Source organism: Falco biarmicus, chromosome 12 (assembly GCF_023638135.1).
Source record: "Falco biarmicus isolate bFalBia1 chromosome 12, bFalBia1.pri, whole genome shotgun sequence".
NCBI classification, from domain to species: Eukaryota; Metazoa; Chordata; class Aves; order Falconiformes; family Falconidae; genus Falco; species Falco biarmicus.
Genome location: NC_079299.1, coordinates 4,244,655 through 4,258,870, shown reverse-complemented (window position 1 = coordinate 4,258,870; position 14,216 = coordinate 4,244,655). Strand labels below are relative to the sequence as shown.

Genomic DNA, 14,216 nt, shown 5'->3' with positions numbered 1-14,216 from the left:
GCGCGCGGCGCAGGCGCGCGGGGCGACGGCTGATCTCGTTTTCCCGCCTTGTCCCTCATGAGGGCCTGGCGCGGGATGAGGCGGGCCGCCTCCTCCGCCTTCTCCTCCGGGAATGGGGCGGTCCCCGGCGGCAGGCCTCGGAGGCGGGCGTGGGAGACGTCGCTGTCGCCGCTGGAGCGGGTGAGGCGGCTGCTGCCGCCAGAGGAAGCGGCGTCTGTGGGGCGGTGTGCGGCCGCCCCTCAGGAGATGAGGACGGACGGCCCTCAGGAGATGATGGAGGCGGCCGGCCCCGAAGCGGCAGGAGCGCGTCCCAGCCCTTTCCGCGCTGGGGAGCTGGCGCTGGCGGAGATGTGGAGGAAGCACAACACGACGGTGAAGCTGATGTGCCGGCTGGCGGCGGGGGCGGTGTTGGCTAGCTCCGGTGGCCTCCTGCCCCATCGCCACATCATCGGGCAGCTCCCCGGGCAGCTGCTGCGCACGTCGGCTGGCCGGCAGCTGCTGCTGAGGCGGCCCTCGCTGGAGGAGTACGTGCTGCTGATGCCGCGGGGGCCCACCATCGCTTACCCCAAGGTGCTACTTGTTTGACTGTGGCCGGGAGGTGGCAGGTCAAATCTGACTCTTAGTTTCCGAGGCTGATAAAGGGCCATGGTTTTGTCACCCACAGGATATCAGCGCTATGTTGATGATGATGGATATCCACCCGGGAGACACTGTTTTGGAAAGTGGCAGCGGGTCTGGCGCTATGAGCTTGTTTCTGTCAAGAGCAGGTGAGAACCTGGTTTTGGGAAATGTCAAGGCAGTGCAATTCCCTTGTCACACGTTGCCTTTCTTTTGACCAAATACTTATGACCGGTTCTTAAAAGTGTTGCTGTATTTCAGATGTTCACATATATATATAGTTTGTTGACTTAAAGGAATGTTACATCAGTGCCAAAGCCAGTGCAGGGGCTGCAAACTGTTTTAGCTGTATTTCAAGGGCTGTAGCACCAAGGTTTACCAAAGGCCCTGCAGAAAGCTGAGTTTCAGTCATTGTTACTGGCTTTGCCTTAACTGTACTAGACTCTTTCTCCAATCTCTTGTCTTTCTCAGTTTCCTTTTCCTCATTTTGATGGATCGCATGAGTAATCAGATTGCTGGGTACCAGTGAAAAAGCTTATGTGAACACATGCTGTTATTTTTTTCATGTTACAGCTAGCCTGGTTTGATCTGGGTCTCCATGCTCAGAAAGGTAGAGAGCCTTTGCACTCAGCAGCGTAAGTGAGACCAAAACCTCACCCATAAACTTCATGTTATCTGTAGGCATCCTGTTAGCGGGCCCCATTTCAGAGTAATTTGATTTATGGGCTCCTGATAGAACAACTTCCTTGAGGAAAGCAAACAAAAAGAAACAAAACCCCCATAGTTTGCTGTAATTGCTTCACACACCTGAAAAACAAAGGGCCATTTCAATTTGCTTTCCAAATTTTTAAGTGTGTTTCTGCTATTGCAGAATACTTCCCTTCTCTGCAATGTTAAAAGACTTTTGAGGGTAAAGACAGGAACTTCATCATGGATCACCTTGACCTGATACAGCAGAAAAATACGAGTTCGTATCCTGAAGGCTTATGTTCTAAGTCAGCATTTTTAACTGCGTACCTGAGGGTGCCAGCAGCGGTCACTAAACCTGAGAAACACCCATGTATCCTGAGCTGCTGTGAAACCCCAGCATTTCTTTTTCACTATTTCCCAATGGTGGTTAAAGAGCAGTATTATAGACTTTGTTGTCTTTGTAAAATGTTTACAGTTTGAGCTGCCTTTGCAGTTATGTTCCATATCATTCAACAGTTGAAGACACAGAACATTTCAATCCTGCTTAGAGGCAGCCCATATCAGTGGTAGGTGATGTGAGGGAGGCAAACTGAACAAATCTGCTGCTCTCTTGTTTCAAGACCATTAAATAACCTCAGAACTAGCAAATCTGTTTTCTTTTTCTCTCCACATAACTGCACTGTCTTATCTGCTGTCCCTTGGCATCTGTGTCAGGGTAACAGGGCTTTTTAGAAGCATGAGTTTTTCTGAGGAGCTTTAGTATTCCGCAAGTATGTTACCAGTGCCATCGATCCAGCCCTGTGCTGGGATGCGAGGTCACACTGCTGAGATCACGAGGACCTAAGAGTGGTTACGCAGGGAATGGTACAGACTGGAGTGCATCAGGAGCTTAAAACAGGCAAAGGCATGTAAGCAGCACCAAAGGGAATCTGGAGGGCCCCCTACTGAGACAAACAGAGCAGTTTGTTCTTCTTAGTTCTTTGTTTAGCCACAGTAGTCTCCATCTGACACACTAGTTCAGTTGAAAATGCTCAATTTAATGATCAGCCATTAAATGCTGCCCTAAGACCCCTCAGCTGCAGATGGTCTTGATACACAGTGGGCTCAGGTTTTGAGGTCAGTGGTTGTATCTCTGCTCCCCCCCTTTCTGCCTCCTGCTGCTATTCTTTAGTTCCTTCCGATCATTCTACAATCAACCAGGTTTCTTTGTAGTGCCATGACAGGATTTTGAAGACAGTATGCAAAATCAAAGCAACCATTGCTGCTGCGGAAGCTGACAAAAGAGATGAAACTCTGAGCTTCCCATTCCAGAGATGCATTTGGAGAGAGGGAAAGTAAGGGTCCCTAGCTTTCCTCATCCCCCTGCGCAAGCAGACCTTCAACCTGAAGAAAGGTTGAATACCTGATGTTGGCTAAGGCAAAAGTTAGCTTTTGCTAAATACAGCAAATTATTTTCTGCCTTGGGTATTTAGTCCACTGTGGCAGTTTCATACAAACGCACCTGAACTTACTGATCATTCCTATTCTCTTTCAATCTTGTCCAATGGTTTCTTTCTGATTAATTTAGCTGTAACTACCAAGTCAGCAAAATCCTTGGCATGGCTTGAGTATCCTGGTAGCACTTCTGTTATGAAGAACACTGTGTATTGGACTCATGGTAAATTTCAGGATAGTAAATTTATACTTAAAACAAGTAATACAATTATTTATTAGTTACAAACAAGAACAGGAGACTAACACAAGCCTGTGTCAATCGAAGAGTACACTTTAAAACTTGTCTGTGGGGCTGAGATCAGTGAGCATGTCTGGGGATTTCCTAAGCCCAACCCCAAGAAGAATTTGGATTTCCCCAACCCCAAGAAGAACAAGTGAAGAAAGAACTACACAAGGAAAACAACAAACTCTTGTAAAAAACCAGTACTGTCAAAAACACTCAAACCCAACAGTTTCAAATCTTACAACAGAAGCAGTCACAGTCTGTCAGCTTTATAGCACCTGTGAGTAGTGACCGGTGTTGCAGCTTTCTCAGCTGGTAGCTTTAGCAGGAGAATCGTAGGTGGACAGGGCCACGGATGCTCAGGTCCTCCCTTGCTGCAGGAGTTACTTCAGGAGGATGCTAGGAACAGTTTGTACTACTATAAACATGCTTAGTTTCATCTGTGGATTGATGAATTTCAGTCTGTAAAAGAACTAACTCTGCCCTTTTATCTGAATATGTTTATTTTAAAGGTAAAAGGAAAAAAAATGGCAATTGATTAGATCATATGGGATTATATCCTGAAGTGAAGTTGAGACTTAAAGGTGTACTTCTGTTATTTACTACACCACTTTTTTAAAAATTGTTTATTGCAGGGGGAAAAGCGGTAAGTCTAGTGTCTTTTGTTTGTTTTCAGTTGGGCCCAAAGGACATGTTATAAGTTATGAAATCAGAGATGATCATCATAATTTAGCTAAGAAGAATTATAACCACTGGCGTGCTGCATGGAAAATAGGGCATATGGAAGAGTGGCCAGATAATGTAGAATTCATTCTTAAAGACATTTCAACAGCTGCTGCGGATATGAAATCTGTAACACTTGATGCAGTAAGTCAAAAAAATCATCCCATTTGACATTTACCTTTTCGGCATATATTAAAGCCTCTAGCGCTCACACACACAATAGGATTCCCATATCTAGTTTAACATGAAAAAAAAAGTTAGACCTTCATCAATGAAAAACATTGTGATTTTTTTGGTCAGATTACAAGTATTTTCAAGGTTTTCATTACAGGTTCCCAAATGAAAGGTGATACACTGTAGTACAGAAACATTACACTTAAGCACTGCTGTCTTGCAGGAAAGGCAAACTTACTTTCTTGTATTTTGGAAAAAGGGATATATTTGCATCTAAGGCATGTACTTCAAACATTAAACTTAAGAAAAATACGTAAGCTTATTGAAAATACAAATAGATAAACACTTTGCTATCAGCTATACAGAATGCACCATGTAACTAAGGCCTAAGTCAGAGTAAGGAATGCTATTGCTTGCTCTCCTGGCCTGCTTTTTGTAGCCAGATTTTTGTAAAGGGAGCTGTGCTGGGGAAGAGAGCTAGATGGTAATCACTCTTCCACGTAAAGCAAACTACTTGCATTAACACTTTAAACAGTTTTCTAAATCTTGTAACAAACAGCAAGCTAAGACATCGAGACTGTAGTAGGATCTTTTCATGATAAAGATGCACTTCAACGTTTGTGGGGTTTTTTACATTTGAAAACTAGATACCCAAAGGTGTTAGTAAAAGTAGTTGTCTAAAAGTTTTTATTAACGTCAACATTATGGAATATAATTAGTAGGAGGTTTAATGTTAATACAAGACTACTTTATTTGTGAAACGCTACTCGCTGTTTTAATAGAAATTCATCTAGAAGTAGCAAGGACTGGGTTTTGTAAATGTAAAAACCTTGGGTTTCTCTAAGACTTTGAGAGGCAGTAACAAAACTGGCTTGTGATTACAAAATGCTGTTGTATGCATTTGTTTTCCATAGATAAACCTTGTTTTTTCAAGCATTGTTGCTATAGGAAACAAATCATATATATTAATATTTACTGGGAGAACATATATATATCTTTGTCTTGCAGGTAGTTCTGGATATGCTTAACCCTCAGTCTGCTCTGCCTGTTGTACACCCAAGACTGAAACAGGGTGGGGTGTGTGCTGTCTATTTAGCAAAGTAAGTATTTACTTCTGGTACTCAGGCATTCACACAGGTATCATCAACATCATTACGAAACCAAACATCTTTTAAAATACACATCCACCATTAATGAAATGTTTAATGAAATTATTTTTTTTCCCTCATGTAATTTTTTGGGGGGAGTTGCATGCAGTATAAATTAAAGTTGGCCAAATACCTTCGCCTTTAGTTTGGGAATGTTCTCATTATGCACAGCAGAAGTTTCTACTTAATGACATCCTCAGAATAACTGTACTGTTTCCCAATTCAGTAGTCAGGCTGTTAGCTCATTTACCCTAAACCTGAAGGACCTCAAAGGTAAAGAATGTGACAAAGGCAGTAGAATTGAGACTAACAGTGTAGGATTTGAGTTTTCAAAATACTACTTTATCCTTTGCATTTCTTCAAAAGCATCACACAGGTTATTGACCTTTTAGACAGAATACGGACCTGCAAAATCCCTTTTTTGTGTGAAAGGATCATTGAGGTAACTCATAGAAATTGGTTGGTACTCCCTGCTAAAATCAAGAATTGCAAATCAAGCCAAACAGTTGAAATGCAGGAAAATTCTGAAGAACCACCTCAAAAGGAATATGAAGAAATCCACACTCAGGATCAAGTAGTTCTTAAAGAACGTGAAGACTATGGTAAGAATTATTGCTGATGAGATATCCTGTTACTGCAATTTGATAATCCAAGGATATAATGAAGGCAAAGTTTGTAGGAAGAGGCACTTTTTTTTTTTTCTTAGATCAGCTGAGATAGTTATGAAGAACAGACAAGCTGTTAGGACAGCCTAGACCTTGGCAGGTTTGAAAAAGGATATATTAAAGATTTAAGTTTAAGTATCTTTTTGGAAATCTAGACTAACTAGAAAATAAATTGCAGTCTTCAAACGTAAAGAATGACTGCCCTTGTACTACTGCTTTCAAATTTTTACTTTTTAATAAAATTCAGTCCTTTATACTAGTGCTGTAGCTGCTTTAAAGGACCCTCATGGGCTTAAGGATTCTGTAGAAGAAACGTTACCAGTGTGCTCTGTTTTTCAGTCATGCTGTTCTGGCAAATCCAAAAAAGATGCCTCATGCTGGTATAGATTTGCAAAATCCATAGTAAAGCAAAGAGGTCTGAATATACTGATAGGTGACAGCAGAGCACTTTAACAGAACCAAAAAGAAAGTAAAAATATGTCAAGGAAAAATAATCAATGTGCATTGGCAACTCTGGTCTGTGTGTATGTCTTAAAATTGTGGGAAAGAATTAAAAGAAATTATTTCTCACAGAATCACTTTCTGACAATGCTGAAACATACTGCTCTGTGCCTTATGTTGCTAGACCATCTTATTGGCAGGATGCTCACTCAGGTAAGACACCTGGAAAATGTTCTTTTACCTTAAATGTTTAGTAGTGTTTTATTTTCAAAAATACCATTTTTTTTACTAGCATTTGGCATGTTACTATATCATGAAATCATACAACTTGTAATAATAAAATAACTATTGCATATTGAAATACTAAAGTAATACCTTGTTTTGTTTTTTTTAATTAGCATTCCTTACCAAGCTGAGAAAGATTCAACCACTGCTTTCTTGATGCTACTGAGATGTTAGCTGCTAATTTGAGTATGGGTATCACAATAAAATAAAATGTTACAAAGTAGCTGCCACATTTTGCAAGTTGTGTAACTTTTAAGTAAGGACTGCTTTGATTTCTTCTGCATATAAAATTTGAAATCCCACCTACTATTTGAAGGGAAAATCCTTAACAGAATCATTGGGTGTGGTGGTGCGATGCATCACAGACTGGTCCGCAAAGCACAGTGTCTGCTTCTGTCTCATGGGGTGTATTTCATTCTTCATTGCTGGTAAACCAGTCCATGGATTTGTCTTGGTTCAAGGTGCCATCTGGTCTCCTATTGCTGGACAGGGTCTGACAGTCTACCAGAAATAAAGAGGAAAAAAATATAGTAAGAAAATAATGGATTGATGTCTGCCCTTCCAAATGCAAGTGCAGCAGCTTCTGACTTCACTGACTACCAACAGGTGGCTATCGCTTTATCTTACAGTTGTGCTTTAAGAATACTGTTCTTAAAGAAACTGAAATTCACTGAATTTGTTCTCTTGATAAAGAAAAAGACCAGTTGCTGACATGTATAGCTTAGGTTCATTTTTAGCACCCATGCTGAAAGTTGCCTGTGGAGTTTGCTGTATATAAAGTGTTCTCAAAAGGTCAAAATAACCAGAGTTTTTTCTGACCTGTCCGATCTGACAGTCAGATATGAAAAGGAAGACCTCTCAAGTAAAAATAGATTTAGAATTAAGTCTTTTTGGGTCTCATTTAAGGTTTACACATAAGCATGTGGTGATGTTTAACACATTCAATTTTAATAAATGACATATTGTAGACACCTGATTTGTTCTGTATCTCAAGGAAGATTCAATTGCCAAATTTTTCAAAGTTATGGGATCCTTTGAGAATCACAGTTGTTCTGAAGTTGTCAAAAGGAGTAATATAATCCTGCTATAATAGTGAAATTTTGGATATTAGTGAGAACATATGCAAATAAAAAACAGAGCTATAATAACTCTAAATTTAAAGTATACTAAAAACTGCAGTGGTTGAGCACATGAAGGTGTCTTTGTGGAACAGACCTTACACAGTTCCCCCAGGCAGTCTGCATCTCAAGTGTGTTCCACTCGGTACATTAAATGATAAGCCTTTGCCCCTTAACTGCTGTAATGCAGGCTTCTCATACAAAGGCTCAGGACACTGTTTTGAGTAGATTATCGTGCAAAGGTTCAATTACATAAAACAATTTTCACAGCAGACTCATGTATTGTTTTCTACTTGTATCCCAAAGGAAATTTTTTATAAATTCTGTCAACAATTGAGATACACTTAAAGGAAAATGTGAATTGTGCTTTAATGTATGTCCAAACTGATGACAGCAGCTGAGCAGTCTGTCCTTTCTAAAAACAGTGCTCTCAACAGGAACACTTTTAACTCTTAAACGCTTTTAGTGTAACACACACTCTTTTTAACTGACATGACACACACCAGTGTTTTTAATTGTTTCTTCTAACCAATCCCAAGTGTTTAAAATTGGATTCTCAATTTAATTTATAATGCCAGAATAGTAATAAATGCCTAAGTAGACTGAAACACAGCCCAAAATCTACTGTAGTAGCAATCTGAAGAGACTCCAAATAAAGCAGTTGGTCGTTCCAGGAAGTCAAGAGACAAGATGGGAAAACGAAAATGAAACCATGGTTCATTTTCACACTGGAAGCAGAGTGCTGCCAAGTTCTGTATTTGTAATGGGGATGTCTGCCCACACAGAGAAGTCGTCTCTTGCCAGACCAAGAAGGACACAGTAGTCCCCACAGCAGTCCAAAGGGCAAATATGGCCCTAACTGAAAATTATTTGCAATATTGAACCATACCTTGAGCATCATAAAAAGGAGAGTCAACAAGCATTTCTTCATTTGGAAAGCTGTCCTTTGAACTCTGCGATGAATGTAATTCCATCATCTCCAAAGTGCTGGTAGATGAGGAAGAAGATGATGACAATCCTAGTCGTACAGATCTTCCTTTCTTACCACAAAGCAGGCAGTCTGTAGGAGTAGCATTAGGTCCTCGGGGGAGCTGTACTTCGTCATCATTGTAGCTTCTCAAAGCTCCGCTGTGGTGCGGCGAACGTTCTCGCTGCCATATGTAATGTGTTGGAGCAATAGCCATCACCTGTCAAACAGCCATTAGATCAGAAACTGTAAAAATAACGGGAAGACATGCAGCTGAAAACAAGGGATCCAATTCATGTACAGCAGAAAATTAATACTATGTAGGTGGAACGGGCATCACCTGTGATTCATCTGCTGCTCACTAGGAAGTTTGCTGCCTTAGGAATGAGTAAGTAAATCAGTTATGAATCAGATGTGGAAACAACAGTTTACAGCTTAGTATATTCACGTCAATCATCACAAATACCAGCTTATGCTTCGTATGTTGGACATTTACCAACTACTGAAGATCAAGTAGATGGATAGTCTTGGTTCACACCATGACTGAACTAATGATCGTTGGAAGCTGGGAAAACCAGTATACATTTGCCTGGCTTCTTGTACTTTTCCCGTAAGTATCTAATCCCATCCTCAGAGATGGGATTCTAGAATAAATGAGATTTTCTTTTCCACCAGCTGTAGTAAACATGTTCTTAGAAGATGACAGGGCTTTTTCCAGATACATTCCACCTGAAAAGTGAGGAATGTCTGTTTTCCCTCTTAGTATATGTTTGAAAAATGTAGGTTGTAACACTGCATTAATAGTAGAGAATGTTAAAAGTGTGTCCTTTGGAGATTTTTTTTTAAAATGCAGTGAAAAACCGTTAACTGAAAAAGCCAACTGAAGTTATTAATTTTGAAGGGATTAAAATTTCACCTGAGGTGCTCAATTTTATTTAAAGGTTTTTCTTGTGTAGAAACTTATAATCTGTAAAGCAAACACAAAAAAATATTTCTAAGGTAAATGAAGTGCACAACCAATGTGGTAAATTTTAAAGAAAAGTATCTGCATAAAGCAGAAAGATTTGTGTCAATAAAAACTTCACTTTTAACAGTAGTGCAGTGTAAAATATTCTAGTCTACCTTAAAAGCATAGTTTCAAAGAATGTATTTAGAATGCAGAAGAAAAAAATAATCACGGAGGGCAAATGAACCATTACATTTTAGCTGCATCTTTTCTTTGCTATGGCTTGCCTATGTACTTCAGGGAAGAAATCGCTAGCTGGTATTAATTGCCGTTTTCAGCTAGTTTCAGCATCTACAATAATAAAACCCTCCCTACCTCTTCACAGCAGCGTCTGCTTACAATAGCCCTGTAGTCAATTCTGCTCCACAGTTGATCTCTTAATTTTAAGAAATCAGGGAAGAGCTTTCTCCAGGCTTTTCCCAAAGCCCATGGGAAAATGTCATACTTTGATTCTTCATCGTCTTCTTCCACTGTATTTGCCAGATACCTTCAAACATACATATGCTCCTGTTCGTAAGTATTATTCAAACTTAAATCACTGTATTAGTATTATTTCTAATGTTAAAAGGCATAATACTGAAGTAGGGTTTTTTCCTAGTATTGTGAGAAAAATTAGCCAAATACAGCCTGGAGCACAGCATTTTCTTAATCAGAAATTTCCATATGCATCATTTGGGTAAATAAAAATTTAACTTCAGCTCTTATAAAAACTGCTTTAACCTAGAGTCTCCTAAATGAGTTGATAACGCAAGACGTAACATATCCTGATAGCCTTCTCCAAACTGGCAAGATAGCCTTGCACTAAAATGAACAGTTTCTGAGTGGCATCTCTAAATAAAGGTTAAAACCTATCTTACGAAATCTTAAACTTCACATTTTCTACTTTATGGATTTTAGCTATTCTTGGAAAATTATGTTGCTCACATTAAATTAGTAGCAAACAACTAAATACAGGTCTACTTTCATATATAAATGAAAACCTTAATTTTTCATGTCCATATTTCTCCCTTCCCTCACCATGTGCTACTTTGGCTTCTGGGTTGTCTTTTCACACAGCAGGAAAATACCTCCTCTGGATCCACCTAAACTCCTGTAAATCATACCTGAAAATGCTATGACTTTTAAGTCTCCTCCCCCTTTTTCTCACTTGCTCCTAACTCACCAGTATTCCCTCTAGTCCCAGTCACACCAGACCCTTTGTCCCCTTCTAATCCTCTCACTCTTCTGGCCTGGCTTCCTCCTCTGTGCTCTTATGGATGCTACCCAGAATACCATTTAGAGCAGAACAGCCATCTTTCTCCCCGCACTAATGGGTAAATCAGAGTATCTGAGAAGCGCTATTACGGAGAACGGTGACCTGGGCACCGTAACACTATGAAAGAAAACACTCTGTTGTTATAGCCAAATACTGAGAGAGTATACAGGCTTGGTAAAAACAGACTACCGATTGCACCTCTGTTTCAAGGTACAGAAATCTCAGAACTGCTCAAAAAAGTTCTCAAAAATTCTCTAGCTACATTTTTACTGTTGACTTAAATCATCATAAAAACTTACTCCTGAGGTGCGTATCATGATGAAACATTTCAGTACAAATTACTTAAATGCTGACAAAGATATAAAATAGGGTCTTAAAACAAGGAGTGTAAGCCACGTATATGTTGCCATGTATTGTCCTGCACATATTTCTTGTAACACTAAAAAAAGTTCACAGATTTAGTTGGGTAGGCAGAATGCCACACTATGGATCACTACACCAATACAAACGTACCCTCACTGCTGCTCAAGCTTGTTCCGCACAAGCGGTCATCAGGGGAGGAATGCCAAATTTGCACTATTTGTACATAGTATGTAGATTATGTTTCTATACTTCAGATAGAACCCAAACCACTACACAGAGAGTAAAAGAAGTCTCATCATATATCATAATTATCAGTGGCATGAACCAAGGAATAAAATAATACAATGTTTATGCTAATAAAACCAGATGATTTAAAAGTACTTACAAAGCGACAAAGAAATTGATTCTGGTATGCTCATTTATCGTGAGGTTAGCCCTCTTGAAATAAACGAAAGTCATTGCCAAGAGATACTGTTTTAAAACATAAAATGAAGTATCAATGTATTGTCTCAGTATATAATTTCAAAAAATGCACATTAATCTTGTATCAAGATATTTGGATCACTTTTATCAATGAAGAAAGCATGAATTGGGTTTCTCGAAGCTTCTAATATAAACACATTAGAAAGAAATTATGGTCTGTATTTGCATTACAGTATCAAGTGATTATGGGCAGACTTTCCACTCAACTGATACGCCGTTAACTAAGATGGAAATACTCTTACCTTGTCTGCGATTTTGCAACAACTGTCCATCCAAAGGAAGTCTTGGATTAGATCATCATCTGCAACAAAAGCAAGCTATAGCATTTCAAAGGCCAAAATTGGTTTTGTTAGAAACTATTTGTAAATAAATAACAAGTAGTCCTTTTATTAAACCAAACAGAAGGAAAGAAACAAGACCCACCAGCAGAGAACAGAAAAACTGAGGGGCGAAAGAGATTAGGTGTGAAAAGTGACAAAAGAAGACAAACTACCAGAAAGGCAAGGTGGAAAATCTGGTGACTGCATTTCACTCTCAGGAATAACAACTGAAGATGAAAAATCACCACTATTTTTTCTATTTATGTAACTTCTTCCTGCGTTAAGTTGTTCCATCTAATAGCACACTATTACTTCTAGTGAACTGCAGAACGTTAAGATCTCTGCACCTTGATTACCTGACAGCCTTTATAAGGCAATACTTTATTTTGTGGTTGGCATTTCAGTCTCTGTGAACATGTACTACAATAGGACTACTGCAGACTCTGATTCACTTCTGTATTCAAGGTTCAAATAAAAACAATGTGTAATCTTCTACTATTACTTACTCTCTTCACTAAAATAAATACAAAACCTTATACAAAAGAGACGCAGATGCAAAAGATACGCTACAACTCCTCTGATTCTCTTCACATTCCACTTCTCACCCTAAATGTTTATTCCCATAGTAAGTAACATGTTTATAAGACTGGGATTCCAGCCTTTTTTAAGCTTTATGTAAAAAGAAGTACATTGTTTTACAAGTATTTGTTGAAATATAAGAGCAAATAGAAAGGAAAGAGAAATAATCATAAAAGGAAGTATCATACCACCTTGGTTTCATTTGTAATTTAAAAATACACTTTTCATCAGTTTGGTAGCCCTTCTTGTATTTTTAGTTTATCCATTAAACATTTATACACTAAAACATAACACCAAAATACATTTAGACAAAGACATGGCCATCAGTATCAATATAAAAAGCACTCCCAAAATTACAGAGTTTAGAAAATATACTTGCTTAAATAGTTTTCTGTTGTTCGGTCAATACATTGATATCTGTCATTATTAACCTACCAAATAATTTAAAGAAAGCTGTCATTTCCTGACGCTGAATAACTAGACATGGTCCCTTTGGACATTTATATTTATGTCTAGAAGTCTTGTTTTCACAGTTTTCTTCATGGTCTTTAAAAGTAGGCCGCTTTAGTCTAATTAGCTTTTTTTGCTGATATGATCTGGATGCACTGGATTTTACATGAACAGTGACAGTGGCAGGTGTCTGACACACCGGATTATGTCTCATTTTGGTAAGTAAAGATTCCTGTTAAAAAAGAAGAAATCAATTACAAAAATAGTCAATTTCAGCAGCAGCCCTCTGTATTTCTTTTGTTTAAATGAAGCATTTCAGTAGAGCTTGTATGTCAGGTGGTAAAAAAAAATTCTCTCAGTACCAGTGTCCTAAGCCTTGTGCCCTAAGATAGCTATGTAAACTTAATTTAGTTCTAATTTGATAATTTGATCAATCTCTTGTTTTCAGTGGAAGGAGCCTTCAGCCCTCCTTTTTCCATTCAGAATTTTGAAAAATGGGGGAAAAATCCTCTCCGGAAAAAGCCATTTGTCAGATCCTCATAGTCCTACATACTTTACTTAGATTTACCAAAAAATCTTCATTCCTCCCCTCCAATTTGTGATTGTGTATTTTTAAAAAGATCATTAAGAAGCACAGAACCATAATTAAGGCACATAAGATGAAAATTAAAATCATCAAGCTCTTAATTTTTCTAACGCTTGATTATAGCCGTTGGGAATAAAACTTACCCCTCAAGTAGGACATACCCTGAAGGTATAACCAAGGAAACAAACCTGAGGTGTTTGTAACTGTAAAAATCAAGAGATACCAAATGGAGCACGAGGAAAGGTATTTTGAGACAGGAGCAAATGCACTTACTTCACCAGTAGGTCCCTCCACAGAGCACGGGGCTGCCGGAGACCAGCTCACCGCAGCCTCCCTAACTCTCCAGCTTTTAGCCTGCTGCCATACAAACAACAAAACAGCCCTTCCCTGGTGGGTACGGTTCCGCTGTGTTGGCCCCCCGCAGGTAAGCCGGCAGGGCCGCGGTGGCCCGCCGCGGTGACCCAGCACGGCGCAGCACCGCCCCGCACTCTCCTCAGCAGCCTCTCCCTCACGCCTCAGCCCTTGCCGCGCAGGGCGACATGGCGCCCCTCGCAGCCAATCAGAGCGCGAGGTAGCCACCCCAGCCAATCAGGCGGCAGGACCCTCTTACCTCCCCTACCCTCCCGAC

At 39.6% G+C, this 14,216-nt stretch overlaps 2 protein-coding genes across 2 annotated transcripts; one reads left to right on the top strand and one right to left on the bottom strand.

Annotated features, from left to right (window-relative positions):
* The first annotated feature begins 13 nt into the window (after positions 1-13).
* Positions 14-6,691, top strand: TRMT61B (tRNA methyltransferase 61B). Its single transcript, XM_056357131.1, has 7 exons — positions 14-570; positions 665-767; positions 3,702-3,892; positions 4,931-5,022; positions 5,437-5,672; positions 6,309-6,389; positions 6,575-6,691. The coding sequence occupies exons 1-7, from the start codon at positions 58-60 to the stop codon at positions 6,616-6,618; spliced, it is 1,260 nt and encodes a 419-aa protein (XP_056213106.1). The 5' UTR covers positions 14-57; the 3' UTR covers positions 6,619-6,691.
* SPDYA (speedy/RINGO cell cycle regulator family member A) lies at positions 6,396-13,851 on the bottom strand. Its single transcript, XM_056357133.1, has 6 exons — positions 12,988-13,851; positions 11,896-11,954; positions 11,556-11,641; positions 9,868-10,039; positions 8,469-8,766; positions 6,396-6,962 (listed from the first exon to the last, which is right to left on the bottom strand). The coding sequence occupies exons 1-6, from the start codon at positions 13,214-13,216 to the stop codon at positions 6,874-6,876; spliced, it is 933 nt and encodes a 310-aa protein (XP_056213108.1). The 5' UTR covers positions 13,217-13,851; the 3' UTR covers positions 6,396-6,873.
* Between the last annotated feature and the right edge of the window lie 365 nt (positions 13,852-14,216).